Source organism: Apostichopus japonicus, chromosome 20 (assembly GCF_037975245.1).
Source record: "Apostichopus japonicus isolate 1M-3 chromosome 20, ASM3797524v1, whole genome shotgun sequence".
NCBI classification, from domain to species: Eukaryota; Metazoa; Echinodermata; class Holothuroidea; order Aspidochirotida; family Stichopodidae; genus Apostichopus; species Apostichopus japonicus.
Genome location: NC_092580.1, coordinates 31558166 through 31579118, shown reverse-complemented (window position 1 = coordinate 31579118; position 20953 = coordinate 31558166). Strand labels below are relative to the sequence as shown.

Sequence of the window (20953 nt, the reverse complement as noted above, 5' to 3'; positions counted from 1 at the left end):
TGTATCCATATTTTTATACATATATTTAATATTTATATCACCAGCGTTTCCAGAAAGTTACCACCCCTCGCTGGACTCAAACGGATATCAATCGCGGAATTGGTGTAGCGGAAGCACGTCACCAATATCCGTACCAGTCCTATCCACCGCCATCGTACGCGAATGCCATAGGAGGTACCAAACCTACCGATGTATGAATCATTCCTTACGAAAGAACCTTGTGTTCTTCTCTTGTTCAATTTTGACGGTTGGTGAATCCAGGCATCTCCTCTTTTCCAAGCCCCCAACATTCCCATCCTTATCAAATTGATTGAAATTATATGGAAAATGAAAGTAAATTGGTAGTAGTAGTAATAGTGGTAGGTCTTATCACTCTTAATGAAAAAAAATGTAAAAAAAATAATAGAAAAACAACAACAAACAGGATAGACCACTGCAAAATTGTAGCGTGGTTGTAACTTGAATGTATACACATTCCTTGTAATGCCAAATGAGCTCATAGCAATACATAAAACACGGAAATATTTGTTATGATTGATTGGAAATTAAGTCTAAATGTACCAATTTAATACCAAGTAAACCATTTGCTACTGTATACTGAAGACATTTGGTTTGATCATGTGTTTTGATAAGCATTTCACTTCAGGTCTCAAAACACTTTCACACCTGCTGAGAATAACAAAAGTCAGACTAAGTTCTTCAAAGTACCTATGAAAGTTTTATCATACTTTAATTTTAATGCAGTTCAAATGACCTTAACTAACTATCACAGACGTTAGAGAGTCACGAGCATTTTCAGCAGATTATTAACCACGTGATCATGACGTCATACGTTGCCGACTTCATTAGAGTATACAACTCAGTCTAATGAAATGCTTGGTTTGACTTTTCTTTCTTAATAAATTCATAGGAATTTGATTTTCCATGAAAAACACAGAAGAATAACTTCAAGAAAATAATTCTATGAAATCGGTTTTATGTAAAATGTTAGCTAAGGGTGTTTTGTGTACATACAAAAGTCGGACTAAGTTCTTCAAAGTACCTTTGAAAGTTTTAGCATACTTTAATTTTAATGCAGTTCAAATGACCTTAACTGACAATCAGAGACGTTAGAGAGTCACGTGCGTTTTCAGCAGATTAGTACCCACGTGATCATGACGTCATACGTTGCCGACTTCATTAGAGTATACACTCAGTCTAATGAAATGCTTGGTTTGACTTTTCTTTTTTAATAAATTCATAGGAATTTGATTTTCCATGAAAAACACAGAAGAATAACTTCAAGAACATAATTCTATAAAATCGGTTTATGTAAAATGTTAGCTAAGGGTGTTTTGTGTACATACAATTTTTTATACCTTTATACATGTTTCCTACCGCTAAACTTATATACAAATACACTAGTAGTTGGTAGTATTTTTTGTAACTTTTTGGTTTGGTTTTTGTTGTTGTTGGTATAACATACTTTGTTTACCTCGTTTTGTTGAAAGAAAATAACAATTTTGTATTTCAAAAGGAAGTAGTGTAAACATTCGCACAAAGTATAAATATATACAAAAACACACCAACTTTATTATAATGAGTTTGATGAGTACACTAAGTAATTTGTGGAGTAACTTTTATTTTCTGTTTTGTATTAACATATTTAGGAAACTCAAAAGTCCTGTTTAATTGCAACTGAAGAAAATGGTTAGGAACAAAAACTGAATTTCGAAATCTTATATTCCCATAGAACTCGACTGAGTTAGCGTAAATAGCGTTTACAATCTTTTTAAATATTTTACTTGATCCATGACAGCTTTGATTTGTTATAGTAATCGGAGTTTGGAAAAGAAATCTCTCTGTAAATAATTTTGCTTTTTGAAGAAAAAAAAATTCACTTTTTTTTTAAAACTTATATTCAGCACATTATACACTCTTAAACCACGAAAGAGATGTTTGTTTTTTAAACAAATTCAGACAAAAAGAAAACAACGGTTATCCCTTAAAAGAAGAAACTGAGTCTTTTACGAAGACTGAATTGATTTTGCTCATATCTGTTTGTGAATGTTACTAACTACAAAATACAAAATAACCTAAGCAATTACCAATGCTTCCCGTCAAGTTTAATGTAATAGCGCCACTAACTTTTACCCACAAGATTCGCATATTTGTCTATCTACAAGGAACGCGCCTCACGACATAATTGATGAGACTAAGTTAAATTGCAGTGACCAATTTTTCATTTGCGCAAATGAGACTGTAAGGTTTAGATATAACCCATGCATGGGTAAATCCTACGGTATGTTTGCCCAATTGCTATGGTAACGAAACAAGGATATTTGCTGCCTGGTGTGTTATATATTTGCAATTACAAGCACAATTTTTCCTAAGCCAGGAATACCATCGAGGCTGTCCGTCTGTCTCTCACACCCCTCCCCCACCCCACCCTACCCCCACCCCTCCACCTCCCACCACATATTCACGTTTTGCTTTAAATATGTCTCCGCGTTGTTAACATGCATTAAAGGGCATATAGTTTAAAACCTGACAACGAAGTTGACAACAAGGAAGACAAAAAAAAAAATCCGCATGACTTTAGAATAAAATTTAGAATAAAACAGATTTTAAAGATGTTCATTTCCAAGATTGAACGGTACAAACCAAGGTTTTATTTTCTATTTTATAGGACTATATTATATTAGTGTTACACCCTTACATGTATAGACAATAGGTTTGATAGATTATGCCTGCATATTGGTATCACGTGTGAATTAACCCCTGGCCAATGGTTTTACCTTACGCACGAATTAAAACGTTTACAAATCATTACGCAATGAAAGTAAAATATAAATGTCATTACAACTTCACTTCGTCATTCCATTTTATTGTCTCATTTGTTGTTTCGAAATCGTCTTATCGATCGACGTTCCGCAAACTATGGGCAGTCACTCATCCCCACCCCACCCCCTCCCACCCCCACCACCCAAATGGGTCCAGCAAAAATTTCGGGGGTAGCAGGATTTTTCCGGACGTTGGAAAAATTATTTATAGTTTTCGGAGCCTAAAGGCTGGGATCGAATAACTCCGTGTTTTTCAACATCAAGTTGCCAACATTCATCTGTTTTGATTATCGATTCTGTGGTGATGTCTGGTATGTTGTGGCTCACACCTCATGGAAGATCCTTGCTGATGTGGGTGTAAAATTTTGCCGATCGCTGTTATGGATTGTCAGTATAATTCCCATATAGGCCTATCTTAGAAAAGAAAGTTAGCTGTCCCTCGCATTTCAATTACACTTTATATTATGCCATAATCTCAAACCATTTGCCTTGCAAAGAAATTTTATTGAAATAATGCCCCGAATCAAGTTTATCTTGTATGATAGAAATCTTCTTTGATGAACAACCCCGAAAAGCTAGGGAAAACCGAGCTCTGATTTGGAGATAACAAGAATTTTGAGGTTTCTTGAGCTTCGACTTGTGATCTTTGGCTTATGACGTCGTCAATCTAGCAGGCACATGTTAACATGATCAGGCACCTACCTACCCACCAAGTTTGTACTTGGACTGACTCACTGTGTAGGAGTTCGCGACACACTTTTTCGCACTATTTAAGCCAAATTGATACATTAAGACAATGAGGAAATTCCCCCCTCCCCCACCAGAAATTTGCAGGTTGTCAAGGGAGACGGCTATAAAAAAATATGCCAAAGAAAAATAAGTGCTATAATATATGAGACAGTACATGGATGGTCTAGTTGTTTTGTAGCACGGTGCGATCCACTTCTCAGAAGGTTTTCCTCGTTAGCTATTCTGTAAGCATATGACGAGATTTCTCGGAACAAGTAATCAGAACAACTTTCATTCAATGACTTCCACTTTCTGAAAGCTCTGTTCGTCCTATGGAAACTGATTGTCGTCTTTAAGAAATGACACACCATCTCCATTTTAGGTCGACATAAGATATAAACCAACGTATATCTATCCACACATACTATTATGTATTTGAAAATATTTGAAAATATCGTTAATATATACAGGGGCAGTGACCGCTGGGAGCATGGGGACAGAACGTGTCTCCTCCCATCCACCACCCGATCCCACCCCTACCTGCACCCCAACTTTCTTCCAAGTGGCTTACATTTTATAACACATGAACGAAAGTCGGATACCAATTAAAGCAATTAAAGATAAAATGGTAAACACTGAAAAAGATGAAAAATCTACACAGAGGTGATGAATATTCATTGCAATGTTATAGTATGATAAATTATACAACGTACCGGCAGAAAAAAAATATTCAAGGTAATTCTAATACTTTCAAGTATCAACACCAGGGGCGGCGATTTGTTTCAAATAATGGGAGGGGGGACATTTGCTTCTGAACAAATATATATATATATATACCGGCGCGTATCCAGGATTTACTAACCCGGGGGGGGGGGCGAATTACTATCAAGCGGAGCGCCACCATTGGTTGGCGCGAAGCGTACAAGAAAATTTCTGGTTTTGATAGCCCCCCAGGTCACCGGAAATGGCACTTCTCGGGCTTGAAAATGACCAACCAGATGTACACTTTTGCCTGAGAACCAAGGTATTCCCAATAGTTCTTTTTCATCCATAACTTTTTTCAAGATTGTCACCAGTCACACATCATGTTCGACCTCATCACATCTCCTGTGGATCATTGCTTTTGTATGTAATACTACGTAACGGCCCACAATACCCGTCAGCCCCACTTTTCAAGGTTTAAGCCCATTATTTGTTCAGAATTTGAATAATTCACTTCAAAACATACACATAATGTTGCACGAAATTTCATCTATGGACAACCAATATAGAAAAACCCCCTTCAACCCCTAACAGACCGGTCAAAACTGCACGAGGGAATTTTCGAAAATTTCAGACACAGTTAATTTATTGGTGTACAAATATTAAAACCTCTTATAACGGCTACTATAAAACTTCGATATCATAATAAAATGCAAAAATTTATGCTCGAGGGGGGGGGGGGGCGGTCTCCCCTTCGCCTCTTGGCTACGCGCCTGCGATTAGAAATCTTGTAGGGAAACAGGCCAAATGGAAACCCAGTGAACCCATATCGATGTTATATATGATTGTACATACTTATACACTCATACACAAGAGATGTACAGACAATATGATAATAATCATGAGTGACAACATGCTATACGGTCACAGGTCACAGAAACGACCACGAATAGTCATTTACCTCATGCCAGCATGTGTTGGATGAAGTTTTAGCCACCGCCAAATATGATTTGGATAAATAATCTCACGCATTATTTTCTATTTATTGCCACACAAAAAAACTATGCCACCAAATATTGGGGGGATATTAGATATTATATCCCCCCCACCTAAAATATTTGGGGACATGTCCCCCCTTCCCTCTCCCCCATGATCGCCGCCCATGATCAACACAATTTGTTTCAAGAGGCTTCTTTTTTTCTGATGAGAAGTCACACAGTCCATGAATCCAACCATTTCTTGTTCGTTTTGCTTCAAGTCATTAGTCCTAAACGATAGGCATATTTGTGTCGAATGACAAATGACTTTCCTGTTTTTTTCCGGCACAGGAAGTATACGAAATATAGTTTACATAGGAAAATATTCTGAGTTATCTCAAGTATGTTTTAAAACTACAAATGAACCTCAATGGACAGCTTGATAATGAGTTCAATAACATATTACGTAATTTGATGAAGATATAATGATGATAATAATATCATTATTAATTAGATCCCTTGATATTTCGTTTATCTCCGCCCAGTAAATTGTAATACATATCAAGCTAACATTCAAAGGATACATTTCTCCGGGGACCGATTTGCTCATGCATAGCAAATGATTAAAACGTATAAGATATAGATATACGTCAATGCGGTCTATATTTGTGTATATCTATATCCAGGGACGTAGCTAATGCCTGGTGATTGGATGGGGGGGGGGGTAGTGTCTGAAATTTCAACTGGATGGGTTTTGAAGCCAGAAAATTCCGACTGCTGCCTTGTACCCCACCCCCCCCCCCCCCCCGCGCTACTCGAATATTGAATTCGGTTTTTCGACCATGAATCGAAGTTTGCATGGATTTAGCCTACGTGTACCTATGTAGCTATGTACATGAATTGGTGAACGTATACGCATCAATTACTCTATGAGGCCATTAAATTTGAAGCTTATGTGAATAGTGGAATTATAGACGACGTATTAACCAGAATTGTGAATTCTGATTGGAATACATATGCGGAAATTAGATCCGTATCATGTCCGCATGTATTCGAAATTAACTTGGACATTATATTCGACTAAATAATATCTATGCAATGGAGCTGTATAATGTGTCTGGTTGTAGGTTTGCGCCATTCTATCCAGACTATGTGCTGTTCACACATAATCTGAAACCCCTCAGTCTAACAGTGACGATATACCATTGGCTGTTTCTTAACATCGAGGTTTTAACACTTAAAATGTTATGCAGAAACTTTTGTGTCCCTCAGATTAAATGTAACCGTTCGTTCTACTTCATTTGCAAAGACCTTGAAAGTGGGTCGGCTTTAACGACACCACTAGCCATACCCATCCTTCTTAAAGTCCAGGATACGCCCCTGGCTGCCACCATGTATTGCGACAACTTTTGACCATGAAAGTCCTCTTTGGCCAACCAAAGACGGTCATCTTTCGCCAAGGGTACTTAATAAGCGGCCCGTTGGACGAAATTCGAAGAAGCGCCAAAGTTTCCAATTCGACAGGCACTAGTCGGGTATAGGCCCTACGGAAGCTAAAGGCCCTCGAACTGAGCACCCTGCGTGCCTAAGCTGCACATTACTCAATATATGTAGGCCTGTAGTGCGATTTTATATCTCCCAGTTGGTTCTTTGCCCAACTACTATTTCTTTTGCCCCCACGTAGGCAATTAATTGCCAACCACCTGGTGTAAAGGAAAACCAAAAACAAACGGTTTCATAAAGTTGTCGCATGATTTGATATGCGCACGCGCAAAGTGAAAGGTAGTTTAGAATATGTACGAGAGAGTTACGCCGTATAACCACAACCCAACTACTGCACATTATCCAATCTTTGATAGTAATAGCAATCTCCAAATCATGAACCGCAAAAATGATCGAGAAAAGATGAATGAGAGCAAAAATTTATTAGCTAACAGCCTATCGCCATGGACATAATTGAGTGACCTTAGAGATGTGGACACCCGGTCACAGCACCTTTGTTTATACCAATGATACCATGTAAGAAGGGATCACTCTTTAGCCCTATGTATTTCATTCGAAACAGCCCAAAAAGATGTTACAAGGAAATGGTTGACGGCAATTATTTCTTCGATTATTTTTGTATAAAAATACCGTACCCCAAACATTTCACCATTTGTATTCAACTGTATAGTTTAACATGCATATCAATGGTTTTGGATGGAACCTTATGTTAACCCATGGAGGTCTGTTTTTACCTCCATGGTTAACCTTACCGATCGAGAAGCGTGAAAAGTCCCAGAGATTGTCTCATTTAGTTGATAATATCACATGCCTATGATCTATGGGCAGTTTTGCATATTCATATCTTCAAGTGCTTTAAAATTAATCCAGGCATTAAGTAATCATTACAGACATATAGATCACCTTATAAGACGTTGTATTACGCATGTTCTACCGAGGGTGTTCTATAGGTACGTGACGTAAGGGGTTTCTCGTATCGTCTCATAAACCCATCCCATCCAAATAAGAACACAAACACACACATAAACGATGCAAACAAAGACAGTCGGTTAAGAGCAGCAAATAATCATTACGACTTGAATGAAGTCCAAAATGTCGTTTATTAACATATCAGTAAATTCATGTTGAGCTTAGCGATATAGGCTTAAGCTCTAAATACACTATATATATATATATATATATATATATATAGCGGGAGGCCCGTGGTTCGAATCCCGGTGGAGGCTGAAAGTTTTTTCACTGTTCTTGATTTTCCAACTCATTACGATTTTCATTTATATATATATATATATATATATATATATATATATATATATCCTGACCTATATGATAATTTTGTTGTGTCCTTAAATTTAAGATCAATGCTGATCAATAATGATGGCATTAATTAAAGAGAAACAAGTAAAGTGAAAAATCAGTTGCAGTTCACGTGTCAATTGCTGATTGGCCCGGATAATCGGAGATTTCTAAGTCTGTAAGTTTCGTATTTCTCATCGTATTTGTTCTTTCGAGAAATTGGAAAAAGTCTTCAGAACCAAAATTGTCTTCCATCGTATCTCGTTGTCCGTTTCCACAGAGTTTATCTTTCATCCAATCGATATTCTCCAGAATTTCCTGTCTCACATTACGATTCAGTAATCCATAAAGAATTGGGTTAATGGCGCATGAACTGAAAGCTAGACATGACGAACAAACCTCCCACCACATCACATTGCTTACTTCTCCGCGTATAGTTCCGTAAACATTGAGCGCGAAAAACGGTGTCCAATTAATGAAGAATGCGCATAGCAACAGCAGTATAATTTTAATCGCTTTCGAATCACCGCTTGTAGTTTGATCTGTGGGTCGGGCCTGGGATCCTCTTTGATCTGACTTTCCACCTGTTTCTACGATTGAGGTCACTCTACCGTGCTCCGTGATCTCAGGGCAGATACGCCTTGTCGTTTGGCGCGCAATACGCAACACTGTGCAATACATGGTTAAAAGAATAGCAGACGGTAGCAGAAAGCACAAGCTACCAAGCATTACAATGAATGTTATATGACTGACCGTTTGTTCCCATTCAAATGAGCAGTGTCCCCGATGTTTGTTAAATACGTAACTGTTTGCACCAACCAGAGGAGGTAGGGCTAACGTTGCAGACTGAAGCCAGATGTAAGCGATGACTAAACCAACTTTTGGATTCCTATAATAGGACGTGTACGAGAGAGGGTGAGCAATAGAGATATAACGTTCAATGCTAATGATACTCAATGTAAGTATTGATCCAGTGCAGAAAAATGTATGCATGTATCCATTAACAAAACAGAATACATCCCCGAAGATCCATTCACCCTTTAAAATGCTGATTATCGATATCGGTACGGCCAGGACGGAACAGGCTAAGTCCAGTATGCATAAATTAGCGACAAGAATATGCGTCAAATTTCGTAGTTGAGGAGTTTTCACGATGACGGTTAATATGATCAAGTTACCGATGATACTTATCAAACACAAAGATGATAAGACAGTCACGAGAATAATTTTGGACGTATCATCGAAAGGATCCTGTGACGAAGAGTTCTCTTTTGCTGCTGATTGACCGATGGTGGTCGCCATTTTGAATGTGTCGTGCAACATAGATGATATTCAACGCTCTCTATATATAGCCAAGTCAATAATCAATAAATCGATAACCCATAATAACAAGTCAATAATGCCGTTCGAGTTATAACATTAAATGATATATCCAGGTGAAAACGAGAAAGGTAGTGTTAAGATATTGTATGTTTATATAATTGTCTGTAAAAATAGCGGGATTAGAAAAGAATTATAGAGATGAATTCAAGTCGACTGATTTGGTTATAGGTTATAGATACTTGCAATATATGCCTCCAAAGCATCGTCTTTGAATAAGATATACTGATAGAAGTAATAAATTTAGATTTGTTTCCATCTCGTTCCGATGATCCATTTGTTTCTGTTTGCAGCCATGTAGGATTTGTCTTGCAGCATTTATTAATGTATATTGTGCGCTATAGTGTCTTCACTTCTAAATGCATTTATGAACATCGTTGTAGCCTCAGATGTCAATTCTAAGAAGAGAGGAATAATAAATAAACACATAAGTTGACCATCATGGCGCAAATCACTTCAGATACGCAACAGATTGGTTTATAAGAAATTTGACAAACTTCTTTTTTTTAAATAGGAAAAATGAGCATTCAATTTGACGATTTAGTGTGTACAGTAAGTCAATGCAACAATTAATTCTGGTAAACTTGTAGGTTTTTCGTTTATTCTTACAGGCATCGGCGGCACCAGAATTTCTAGAGTGTGGCATTTGTTCAGCATGCCTCCGCCCTGAGCCGCCCGCCCGCTCTCCCCCCCCCCCCCCTCCCCCCTCTCCTCGCCTTTGGTGCCGCAATGCCTTACATGTTTTCACATAACCATTACGTGTATTCACATAACCATCTTTTAGGTTTATATGCATACCCAAACGATTCTTTACGTACAATTTTACGAAGAGTTGAAGCAGATTTCATCGTTGTATAAGAGCTTCAAGTTTGGGGTTCAGCTGTTCTACACAAAATTATTCATATTCCGAGAAGCTAAATTATACAGATTTATATCCTGATAAATTTCTTAATATACAAGAGATACTTGAAGGTATATACGTATATGCCCCTGGGCGGTTCATTAATCAGTAAATATTGTACTTTAAAACATCCAGGACTGTTTAGTTCATGTTAAACAAGGAAGAAAGTTAATATTTTATTCGCAGCAATTTACGCACATGCAGATACTAATTAAATTGTGTTTTACAGTTACAAATTGTGCTTAAAGATTTCTTGAAGTGGAAGTTTTTATTTTCCTCATTTATTATCTAATCTGTTACCGAAAAATGTCAACATTGATTATTATCTCTGCACGAAACTTGAGCTCAATAGATGTATATCTTCTTCTCGCTTTTTTTTTACACAAAATATTGAATCATTTTTTTTTCATGGCATCCTGGTGACGTCAACAAGTTACGTGACACATTTTGATGTGTGCGGTTGGGCTAACGGATTATTGGAATAAAGCGATTACGGCTCACAAGGGAAATATGCATGAATTTTGCCCAAAAATTTGTAGAAATACAAAAAAAAAGAAGATGCTGGTTGTAACACATGATTAATAATTCAAACGACTGTGTTTAAGACTTGAAATACGACAAGTCATTGCTTCAAAACAGTATTGACAAGAAAGTACTTTCCCGTTGGCATGGATACACATCTCCTGAGATATCGCTACAGGTTACACAAAATTTTGAAGAACAAAAAACATAATGCATGAAGGGTTTCGATAGGCTGTTTGAATCAGAAGACACATATCATTTTGTTAACACCTTTCAATACAACAGATAGTTTTGTGTCGGCCTATTTGAAATAATTCATATATTTGGCATTTGGCGTTTCAAAAAGCTGATTGTAATACGTGATAAATAATTCAAACGACTGAATTTAAGACTAGAAACAAAAATGATAAGACTGTACTTTCTCCGTTAGGCATAGATAAACACCAAACGGCTCTTGAGATGTGACGACATTACAAAAAACGTTGGAAAACCAAAGAAAACCAGAAGATGCTAAAACTCGGTTGGAATGTCAGTCTTTGATGGACTTAACGTCTATTTATTTATATATTTATTTTTATTCAGAATACTTGAGTAAAGGCCTACAAAACAGGGGGAAAAAACAGGTGAATTTAGGCCGGCCTACTTTAAATGAATTCATACCTTTGATGCAAAATGGAGGAAAACATAGGTTAAGTTCATAAGTTAAAATAGTAATAAAAAATTATTTTCAAGCCAAATTTCAGTCAACATCAACATCAACATGAAAATCAACATCAACATTATTACTCGAAAAACGGACTTGTGAATTGTTAGGCCTTGATAAACACGATATTGTGTACAAGATGAACGGTTGTTTTTTAATTGGATTTGAAACCAAACATATTCTTCATAGATAAGTTTTGACGGTTTTAATCTTGGTTTCCAATTAACGGATAGACCAAGAAAGAGCAAATAAAAACACTTATTTCTTACTACATAAGTCTCCAAATCAAGAAACACGTAATTTCTTGGTTTGGATGTCTCTCTCACCAAGCAACGTTACAGACGCACATATAGGCCTACATGTATAGCAATCATTGTAACTAAAGTAACTATATAATATATGTGTTTGCAAAGCCTGTTGGGACAATTTCCTAATGTTAATACCTCTCTAAACTGTCCTCCCAATACAATGCTTTAAAGCACTCATACTAACAGTATGAACAGTTCCTAATCTTTATCTGATCCTAATGCTAATACCTCTCTAAACTGTCCCGCCATATCGTGCTTCAAAGCACTCGTACTAACAGTATGAACAGTTCCTATAATCTTTATGTGATCCTAATGATAATACCTCTCTAAACTGTCCCGCCATATCGTGCTTCAAAGCACTCGTACTAACAGTATGAACAGTTCCTATAATCTTTATGTGATCCTAATGATAATACCTCTCTAAACTGTCCTCCCCCATATACCTTGCTTCAAAGCACTCGTATTAACAGTATACATAGTTCCTAACCTTTATTTGAGAGAAACATGATGTTCATACTGCTCAGTGCTCATACTGACACTACGAGTGCTCTGAAGCGGGACATGACGGTACAGTAAAGAAAATAAGTGTTCCAACTGGGTGGCTTGCAATCAATTGGTTAACTCTACTTAGTGAATCATTAACCACTGTTTCCTTTTGATCCTCCATAAACAAAAAATATATTGTGTCCCACAAATTTGTTGCATTGGTTTGTTGCATTTGTAAACTTGATGTATAATTTCATAATTACTATTGCGCAATTTTTGGTGGACTAATGTCACCGATTTATATTGGCATCTCTCTTTTCCTTTAACAGGGGTGCATGGGTGGTGCGGAAAAGGGTTTAACTTGTGATCGGGAGGGGATGGGGGAACAAACTTATAAATGGGCACTGGGAGTTGCAAAACCACAATGTCTTTGCACATTCGGTACCACAAATTCGTATTTGAAACAAAAACAGGCAACAAGAGGTTACTTTGTAAATAACAATGAGGCACTTTTAATTAAGAAAAGGAATGAGGCACCGCACTTGTAATAACAAGAAACGGAGTTGTTCTAATAGATGAAAATGGGCAATTTTATAAGGCCGTGCCACTCCTCACCCCCCCCCCTCCCCCTTGGATTCACTACATTAACAAATTCAACACAATATAAACTTTTCAAATACAAAAAAAGCATTGAGGGTATTTTCTGTCCACTACTGTTCTTTTTTTTGGGGGGGGGGGGGGGCAAGTCTATAAAAATATGCATCGAAAAAGCCAAACGAAAGCAAACAAAAAAACTTGAAACTAGTAGTTACCGACTATATTCATTGGAAACGTTTTCAGTTCCATGGTCTCATTTTGACTTCACAAAGCAAGAAATCTTGGTTCCAGCCCCCCCTCCCTCCCCCCACAAACACACATTTGAAAATGTGCTTCTTCGTTTCTGACGTCATAAGAAGATATATCCTTCAGGAGTCTATTTATACCTGCATGCTACAATCATTATACTGATTCTCCCCTTTATATGCATGATTAACCTGCAGTGTTTTTAATCAATTTAAATTAATTTTTACCCCCATCCCACACCCCCCCCCCCTTTCCAGCCCACACTCACCCTCTTTGAATAAACTGTACGTACTTCATAGAACAATAATACAAAAGCCTTGACCAGGATCAAGGATCAAAGAGTGACGAGACTCAATTCCTAAGATAAATAAAACAATAAAAAACATTAGCCTTCAGATTCATCAAATTGACGATTAATCTGGAGAGTCATAAATCCCAGGAAATATATTTACATTTTGTTAGAATTTTATATCCTTCTAGATTTGGGGCAAACATTCACTGAGTCAGTACTTCTTATCAGACACCAAGAGAAACAATCGCGTGTACGTGACTGTTTATAATTATAATTATTCAGTTTATACACTTATTTACGTCATGATCAGAAATGGGATTGTTGCTTTTACATACCAATTGTATTTCATGTTTTTTTGTTTTATTTGTTTGTTTGTTTCTCTATAACAATGGATCCCATACATCGTTATATTACACAATATAAAGTAAACGGTTTCAATTTAGGCGGCTTATTTCATGATTTTTTTTATTAAATCTTATTTTTTGTAGGAATTTCATTTTCAACAAATGAGATATTTTCTTTGATTGTTGTTCACATTTTGCCACGAGCACTTCATAATTTAAACAGAAATTGGCAGTGAAGCGATTTTGTCCAGCTATAAATTTCTATTGAATGAAGAAATATAACAAGAACAAAAAGGGCGACGTTAAATGCGATGATGTCAGAGGTTAATTTTAATTATTGTAGTATGTCGACCTTCGAAAGGTAATCTTGCTAATTTGATGTTTTCATCTCTGCCTTATAAGCTTTCCGGCAAGCCTATATCGTATTTTATGTAATATGTTACGCCCACAGTAATCTGATGATGAAAATTTCATTTTCCTAATTGCAATTAACGTTATTAAATAATATTAAAAGCAAAAATTGTATTTATATAGTGAGATAAGTATCCCGTAAGGAAGAAAACGATTTTCTATCGCAAAATACCGTTAAAACATGTTTCCGTTGATTTATATCGCGTATTGAAGTTAACATAGCATTACACAATATAATTTACCGATTGAACAAAATTAGTTAAGCCTATACCAATATTATCCATAGCTTAGAGCAAATGATGAATCGACTTTATGTACGGGGATACAGATAGGTGAATATTCACAATAAATATATATATATATATATATATATATATATATATATATATAATCCAGCTATATATACAGGCATATATACATCGACGTAATAATTTCGCAACCAACTTACCTTCTTAGAGTCAATTCAAGTTACCTTCAACGTATACAGCAACATTGTATCTATAGCCTGTTCAAAACTAGAACCTGTCATTGACTTCCAACAAAACTTCGCTTTTCAAGAAACCTCAGAATTCGACTTTTCATTTTAGACTTTTCGATGATGATGATAATGATGATGATTCCCACAACAATATATAAAGTTTTAGGTTATTCCCAACGTACGTATGGATGCTACATGCTCTCCCGGTGGTGTATGAAGCTACACAATACCCCCATTCTGAAAGAGAATATTGTCTAAAGCTAATGAGGTTCGCTTTGCTTGTTTTGTGTTCCGTGCTCGTTCACCGAGTGAGTATTTATAGAGATGTTGTACAGAGGGTGTCGTTGTCAAATGACATTGTCTCCTTCCGGAATGAAATCTGAAGTGATAGGCGATGCGTTAACAATATGGTGACGAAACCAACAACAATCTCAAGAAATTTAGTAACAAGAGAGATCAAGGTATATGGAAAACCTCGATAAAATTGGGTTATTTTGACATTCAATGAACTTGTTCATTTATTCTTCGCAGTGTAAGAAGGTAACTAATATCAGCAGAGAAGCAACAATAAAGCAAAAATAAACGAAATTAACTTAATGGGCAATATTGCGTTTATTCTAGAATATTTAGTCTTTCCTTTGTCACTTAGCCTACATATTAGCAACTTAATTGCGATCGATGAAAGAGAGATTACTGTGATAGAATTTTTACTCGGCGAACCCTAATTAACGAGTAATTAGACTTTTCGTAAAAATTGACAATTCTGTTCGCCCAAACAATTGCAAAATCACACTTATTCATATTTTAAAGCAGCATTTTGCGTCCTTTTCTATGATTTTTCTCAACCTCACTGACTCCACTATGCCATAACGACATACATAACTAGCTTATCTATTTAAATCTTACTTCAAATGGTGGCATAAAAGTCGAAAAATTGCAACTTTCAACTGTGTTTATCTCCAAGATATTTTCCGTTGGGATCCCAATAAACCTCGCCCATAATATGAATATTCAAACACTACGAACGTCATTGACCAATACGTAATACAACACCATGTTTGATTTGTGTACAGTCTATATGGCAGTTGTACCACTGAGAGGTCAGTGAGTTTTACTAGGGAGTTCCATAACAACTCCCTGGTTGTACCAACGCAAAGTCTTGAATCTATTTTTAGCAACGGCTAATAACTAAACCTGCATCTCTGATTGGTTGAATTCAAACCAGTGGGTTTGGGGGAACTGCATGTATGCGATTAATTTTAAATGTGGAATTTGTCGTGGACACTTTTCTCATTATCTGCAAGTATCCTTAATTACTCGCTAATTAACGTTGTTGGCAGGGAAAAACTTGGCTAATATCTTAGTTTGCTGTTTTGTGATTGATATATGTAAAAAACTCGATGGACATGTCAAGAAAGTAGAAAACGGCGACCAAACGCAAAATGCTGCTTTAAACTCAACCAATCAAATCATCTCTATCACGTGACATCAGACAACAACAAATGCTCCTGTTGCGCTCATAATACATAGTACATTCATTGATGTACAGTACTGTACTACCATCAGATGCAACTGAAACATGCATATATACTTACAGTATATACGATATACAGTACTATACTGTATACTTATATTGTACACAATGAACTTGCACAGACTACATGTGTTATGTGTGTACTAGTACTCGCCAATGCATGAAGAAATGACAAAGCCAGGTTATATTCGCAGATAGTCTGTTGTTCTCGTCCATCAAAATTTCTTTTCAAGTAGGCAGATTAATCGCAGATGAATCGCAAATTAATGAAATATTAAGTCTATAATTCTGCCAAACCTTTATCCTTGAAAGGAAAAATTCAGTATGGAAACCGAATATAGCTATAAACTGATAAACTGGACTATTACTAGCACTCACAATTTTGTTGGGGGGGGGGGAGGGTGGGTCTATGAAATATCATCCTTTAGTTTTCTTACACTTTATCTATCCAGAATTGGGAAAACGTTACTCCTGGTTTGGTGCGTTAATGCTTCCTGGATCAATTTAAGGCAAACCCTTCGTAAACGTGTAGCTAATATCAGTCATTACCCTCACGTTTGCAGGAAGGACTAAATCCTTATGTCAAACTATTTAATTATTCATGCACTAAAAATAATTCGTCGACCCCATTTCGGCTTTATTTTTTACAGAGAGAGTAAACCATAACCTATGTATCTCATCAAGCCTTCAATCCGCATCTCTACTCTATACGCACTTTTTTGAATGTGTGTGTAGGGTATAGAGTCGTGGGGGGGGGGAGGGGACTATGGTTTTTTTAAAAGAATGGTAGGTAATTGAAAGCTAATCACAAAGCCTCCTTGGAGACAAGCTTGTTTCATGCAACACATGGTACATGATATATGTCACTACCGTCCGTATTGCAATACATGAGCTATGTTGGCGTACCGCCAGCCTGGGGCGCAACTTTTATCGTACTGGAGGGTGAGTGGGTGTACTGAGATGTTAAGTCTTAAAGGGGAGGGGTATACGATGAGGGGTGTCTCCCCCCTCCCCTTGAGACATTTTGGTAAAAGGTGCTTAGATGTAAAAAGGTTACTATACGTTGCAACTTTTTAAACATGTAATGAACTCTAGATTTTTTTGTATATCATTCTGCCTATCATTGGGGTATTGGGCTGAGATTCCCCCTTCCCCGATTTATTCTGGTTTACTTAACCCCCACCCCCCTTCCAGAAGTATAAGTATACGTGGCTGCAGCCTTGGCCACTATTGTCGCCGGGTCACGTGGCTATGAAAACTCTGATACAAAACAACGCGTTTTCATGAAATCTTGTTCTTAGCTTAATATAACTTGTTTTTTATTAATAGACTGCATGAACACAACAGTATGGAATTATAAATAACAACATTTTGTAAAAGATTGCAATTAATTTTACAATATTGTTTCTGAATCGCCGATCATGATGTAAACGTTGCTAAAATAAATGTTAAACTTTTGTGTACATACTATATACCTTGTTGAATACCTTACACGTAATCATATACACTAGAAGTCTGTTTAAAACATTGCACAATGTTTAAAATATAATACCGATTTCGGGAAACAATAAGTACAACTCTTATCATATATATGTAAAGAGAGAGAGGCATTATCTGCCAAATAATTTTAAGGTATAAATAATCCCACATGAAAGATTAAATAAGGTATCACCTTCAATGGTTTTTCATTAATTTTTTGGGGGACATAATATTTCCTGCACTAAATTAAGGATCCATAACTAGCGAATCTGAAGAAGTCAACACGAAGAAATGTTTCGTCTCATTCTTGCGCAATATTACGCTATACTTAAATAACCAGGTAAGGAGTATAGCCTTGTGCACTAGTAATTTAGACCTAACCAGGTAAGGAGTATAACCTTGTGCACAAGTAATTTGTGCACTAGTAATTTAGCCCTAGTCAGGTACGAAGTATAGCCTTGTGCACTAGTATTTTGACCATAACCAGGTAAGGAGTATAACCTTGTGCACTAGTAATTTTGATATTAATAGGTACGCAGTATAGCTTCGTACTCACTTTTACGACTGAAGAACACAAACAGCTGTTTTACCATTGTAATTTTTAAATTGCAATTAATAAAGTTTGATTTATACCACCTGTCTTTTGTCTTGGTTTGTTAAGTACCATAATCCGCACATTATGATTACCGTTTTCAAGTTGCAACTTGTTGTGGTCGATTATTACCAACCTAAGTATTATCTTTGCTTTCGTTTGGATGGCTGGATGACCACTCTCTCGACCTTTAAATATACCTGCCAATAACATACACTTACTTATCAAGTCCACACGTTCTTCACTCAAGTATATAATTAGTGTATATTTTTTCTTCATTCAACTTGTCCTAGCTCTCAATTATAATGAAAATGGCAACCTACCCCGAGGCGATTTTAGATGCAACCATAAGCCTAGTATACGAAAGGGTAGGCATGATGCACGTTTATGCTATTATTCTAATATTGTAATGAGGAAGGCTATAATGAACCTTCGCTTGAACTTTAAAATTGTCATTATAATATATATATATATATATATATATATATTTATATATATATATATATATATATATATGTGTATATATATAAAATATAATGACAATTTTAAAGTTCAAGCGTGTATAATTTATGTCTTGGAAAACGGTGATGTTTCAAGGTTAGATCGTTTTTTTATGATTTAGTTGACATTTCTTAAAGCAATAAATTACTAGTTTGTTGCATTTATGTCTCAAAATACGGTATTTTTAAACTGTTGCAAAAGCCACTTTTACTTTTAAAGGAACAGCCGATTCTAATGGCTTTATTAGTTAAACTGGTAAAGGTGAATACCCGTTAATCAGTCTAAACCAGGGTTGTCCAACATACGGCCCGCGGGCCACAGTCCGGCTCGCCGCAGGGTTGCGTCTGGCCCGCCAGAGATGCTATACGGTGCGAAATTTTAGTGAGCAGATTTATTGATAATAATTTGAAGCTATATAATCCATCATTCGAACCTTCTGGGTCCAAAAAACTGCATACAGGTCAGTTTGTGTGACACTCTCAGCGGGGGGGGGGGGGGGGCGCGGGCGGCTGGACTTTATTCATCTGTTTTATCAGGAAGGAAAATAAATCAGTGCTCACATTTTGTTGCCTTGGGCTTCGGGCAAAAAAATCGACAAATTGGGCGTAGGGTTCATGCGGCCCCCTCCTTCATCATAACCATTCCATGTGGCCCTCCTCTGCAAAAGGTTGGACAACCCTGGTCTAAACTGACGTGTGTTATCATTTCTTAACATTTGTTACATTTATGACCAGCTGCTACTGAGAAGGACTTACAAACAGAAACTGCTAAACACACAATCCTATGCATAATGATTGACAGGACAAACTAGAGTATAGTTTCGCCAATAATTTCGTCCACATTTAAAAGAAAGTGGATGACACTTTACCGCAAAGCGCTTAAAATCTGCAATTTGAACCATCTTTACAAGGAATACTTTCTAGTCAAACATATGGGAACAGTTGTTTAGACTCATAACCAGTCATTAGTTGAAACAGCCTTTGAGTAATGACTTCGTATGTTAGTAATTTTTACACAGTAGCATCTGCTGACAGGTCTAACGTGTGTTACGGTGTTATACCACACTTCAGTTTATACTGATAAACGGTTTTCTCTTATTTACTGATCAAGCCATTACATTGGGGGTTTAAAGGGGGGGGGGAGGGAACATCCCTGTACTCAAAGGTAAACTTTCTTGGCGGATGTATCTTGTCTACTTTTTTTTTTTATACGAATAACAACGCATAGGCCACCGTCACCGTATACCTACCACACTTTCATAATAGACGAACGTAGCCTAGCTTATTTTGCATATGAGAATACCACCAAATAGCCTAATATAGGCCTACCCACACTTCCATAGCAGACGAACCTAGCCTCGCTTACTTTGCATATGAGAAAATCACCACAAGGCTAGCCTAAAACCTACCACACCTCCATAGCATAGAACCTATCTTAGCGACTAATTTATACCTATAATTGTACCAAACCTTTGTAGAATTAGAGCTTTAACTGCAGCAGAATCTAGAGTGCGTCTACTGAAAAATAGAATACAAACATCACAAAAGGCATCTGCTTTAAGAAATATAAATGTCTACAGTCGTTCATATTTCCTGAAGTACATTATGAAAATGAGAAGATAATATTCTCACATTATCTCACATTTTCCCGGACTCTCTCCAAGTCTTCTCAGGCCCCCCTCATTGATCCCGAGCAGCAGGACTATAATTGCCTCTCTCCCACCTCACCCCCAACCAACACCCCACCCAAAACCTATATTCAGGCCTGCCTGCAGTGCAATTCTATATATCAACTCTATACATATTTCCCAAGGAAACTACTGCTATAGTTTCCCACGACAGACCGCCTACGTCTTTTTACATTAAAGGAGCACGGTTGGCATTAAAGTCTGCGTCGCTGGACTCGGCTTCGTGATCAGAGAACGTATGGTAAATACTAGTGGTTCGAACCCTCCAATTAGCGAAAGGTACTCGGGACGGTGAGACATTAACGTGTAGCCGAAGCGCTCGGTGAAATGTGGCGCGTGACCAACCGTAAATTATGGAATTCATAAAACCTTGAGAAGGCGATAGTATTGCCTGCAGTGATGAAGAAAGCAAAACAAAATGTTTACATGTTTCCTGAAAATTTATGAAACAACAATTAAGTCC

The 20953-nt window shown here is 36.9% G+C and overlaps 3 protein-coding genes across 3 annotated transcripts in view; 1 reads left to right on the top strand and 2 right to left on the bottom strand.

The window, feature by feature from the left end:
• Nucleotides 1–2844, top strand: part of LOC139961581 (sodium- and chloride-dependent GABA transporter 1-like) — a 60053-nt gene extending 57209 nt beyond the window's left edge. Inside the window, exon 13 of the mRNA XM_071960887.1 lies at nt 45–2844. Coding sequence (XP_071816988.1) covers nt 45–197 — 153 coding nt within the window. The 3' untranslated portion in view covers nt 198–2844. The remainder of the gene's footprint in view (nt 1–44) is intronic.
• A 4129-nt stretch (nt 2845–6973) lies between these two features.
• LOC139961768 (G-protein coupled receptor 161-like) lies at nt 6974–16150 on the bottom strand. Its single transcript, XM_071961256.1, has 2 exons — nt 14668–16150; nt 6974–9807 (listed from the first exon to the last, which is right to left on the bottom strand). Exon 2 carries the CDS (start codon nt 9350–9352, stop codon nt 8159–8161), a length of 1194 nt encoding a protein of 397 aa, XP_071817357.1. The 5' UTR covers nt 9353–9807; nt 14668–16150; the 3' UTR covers nt 6974–8158.
• Nucleotides 16151–17520: 1370 nt separating this feature from the next.
• Nucleotides 17521–20953, bottom strand: part of LOC139961769 (transmembrane protein 116-like) — a 31824-nt gene continuing 28391 nt past the window's right edge. Inside the window, exon 11 of the mRNA XM_071961258.1 lies at nt 17521–20881. Coding sequence (XP_071817359.1) covers nt 20660–20881 — 222 coding nt within the window. The 3' untranslated portion in view covers nt 17521–20659. The remainder of the gene's footprint in view (nt 20882–20953) is intronic.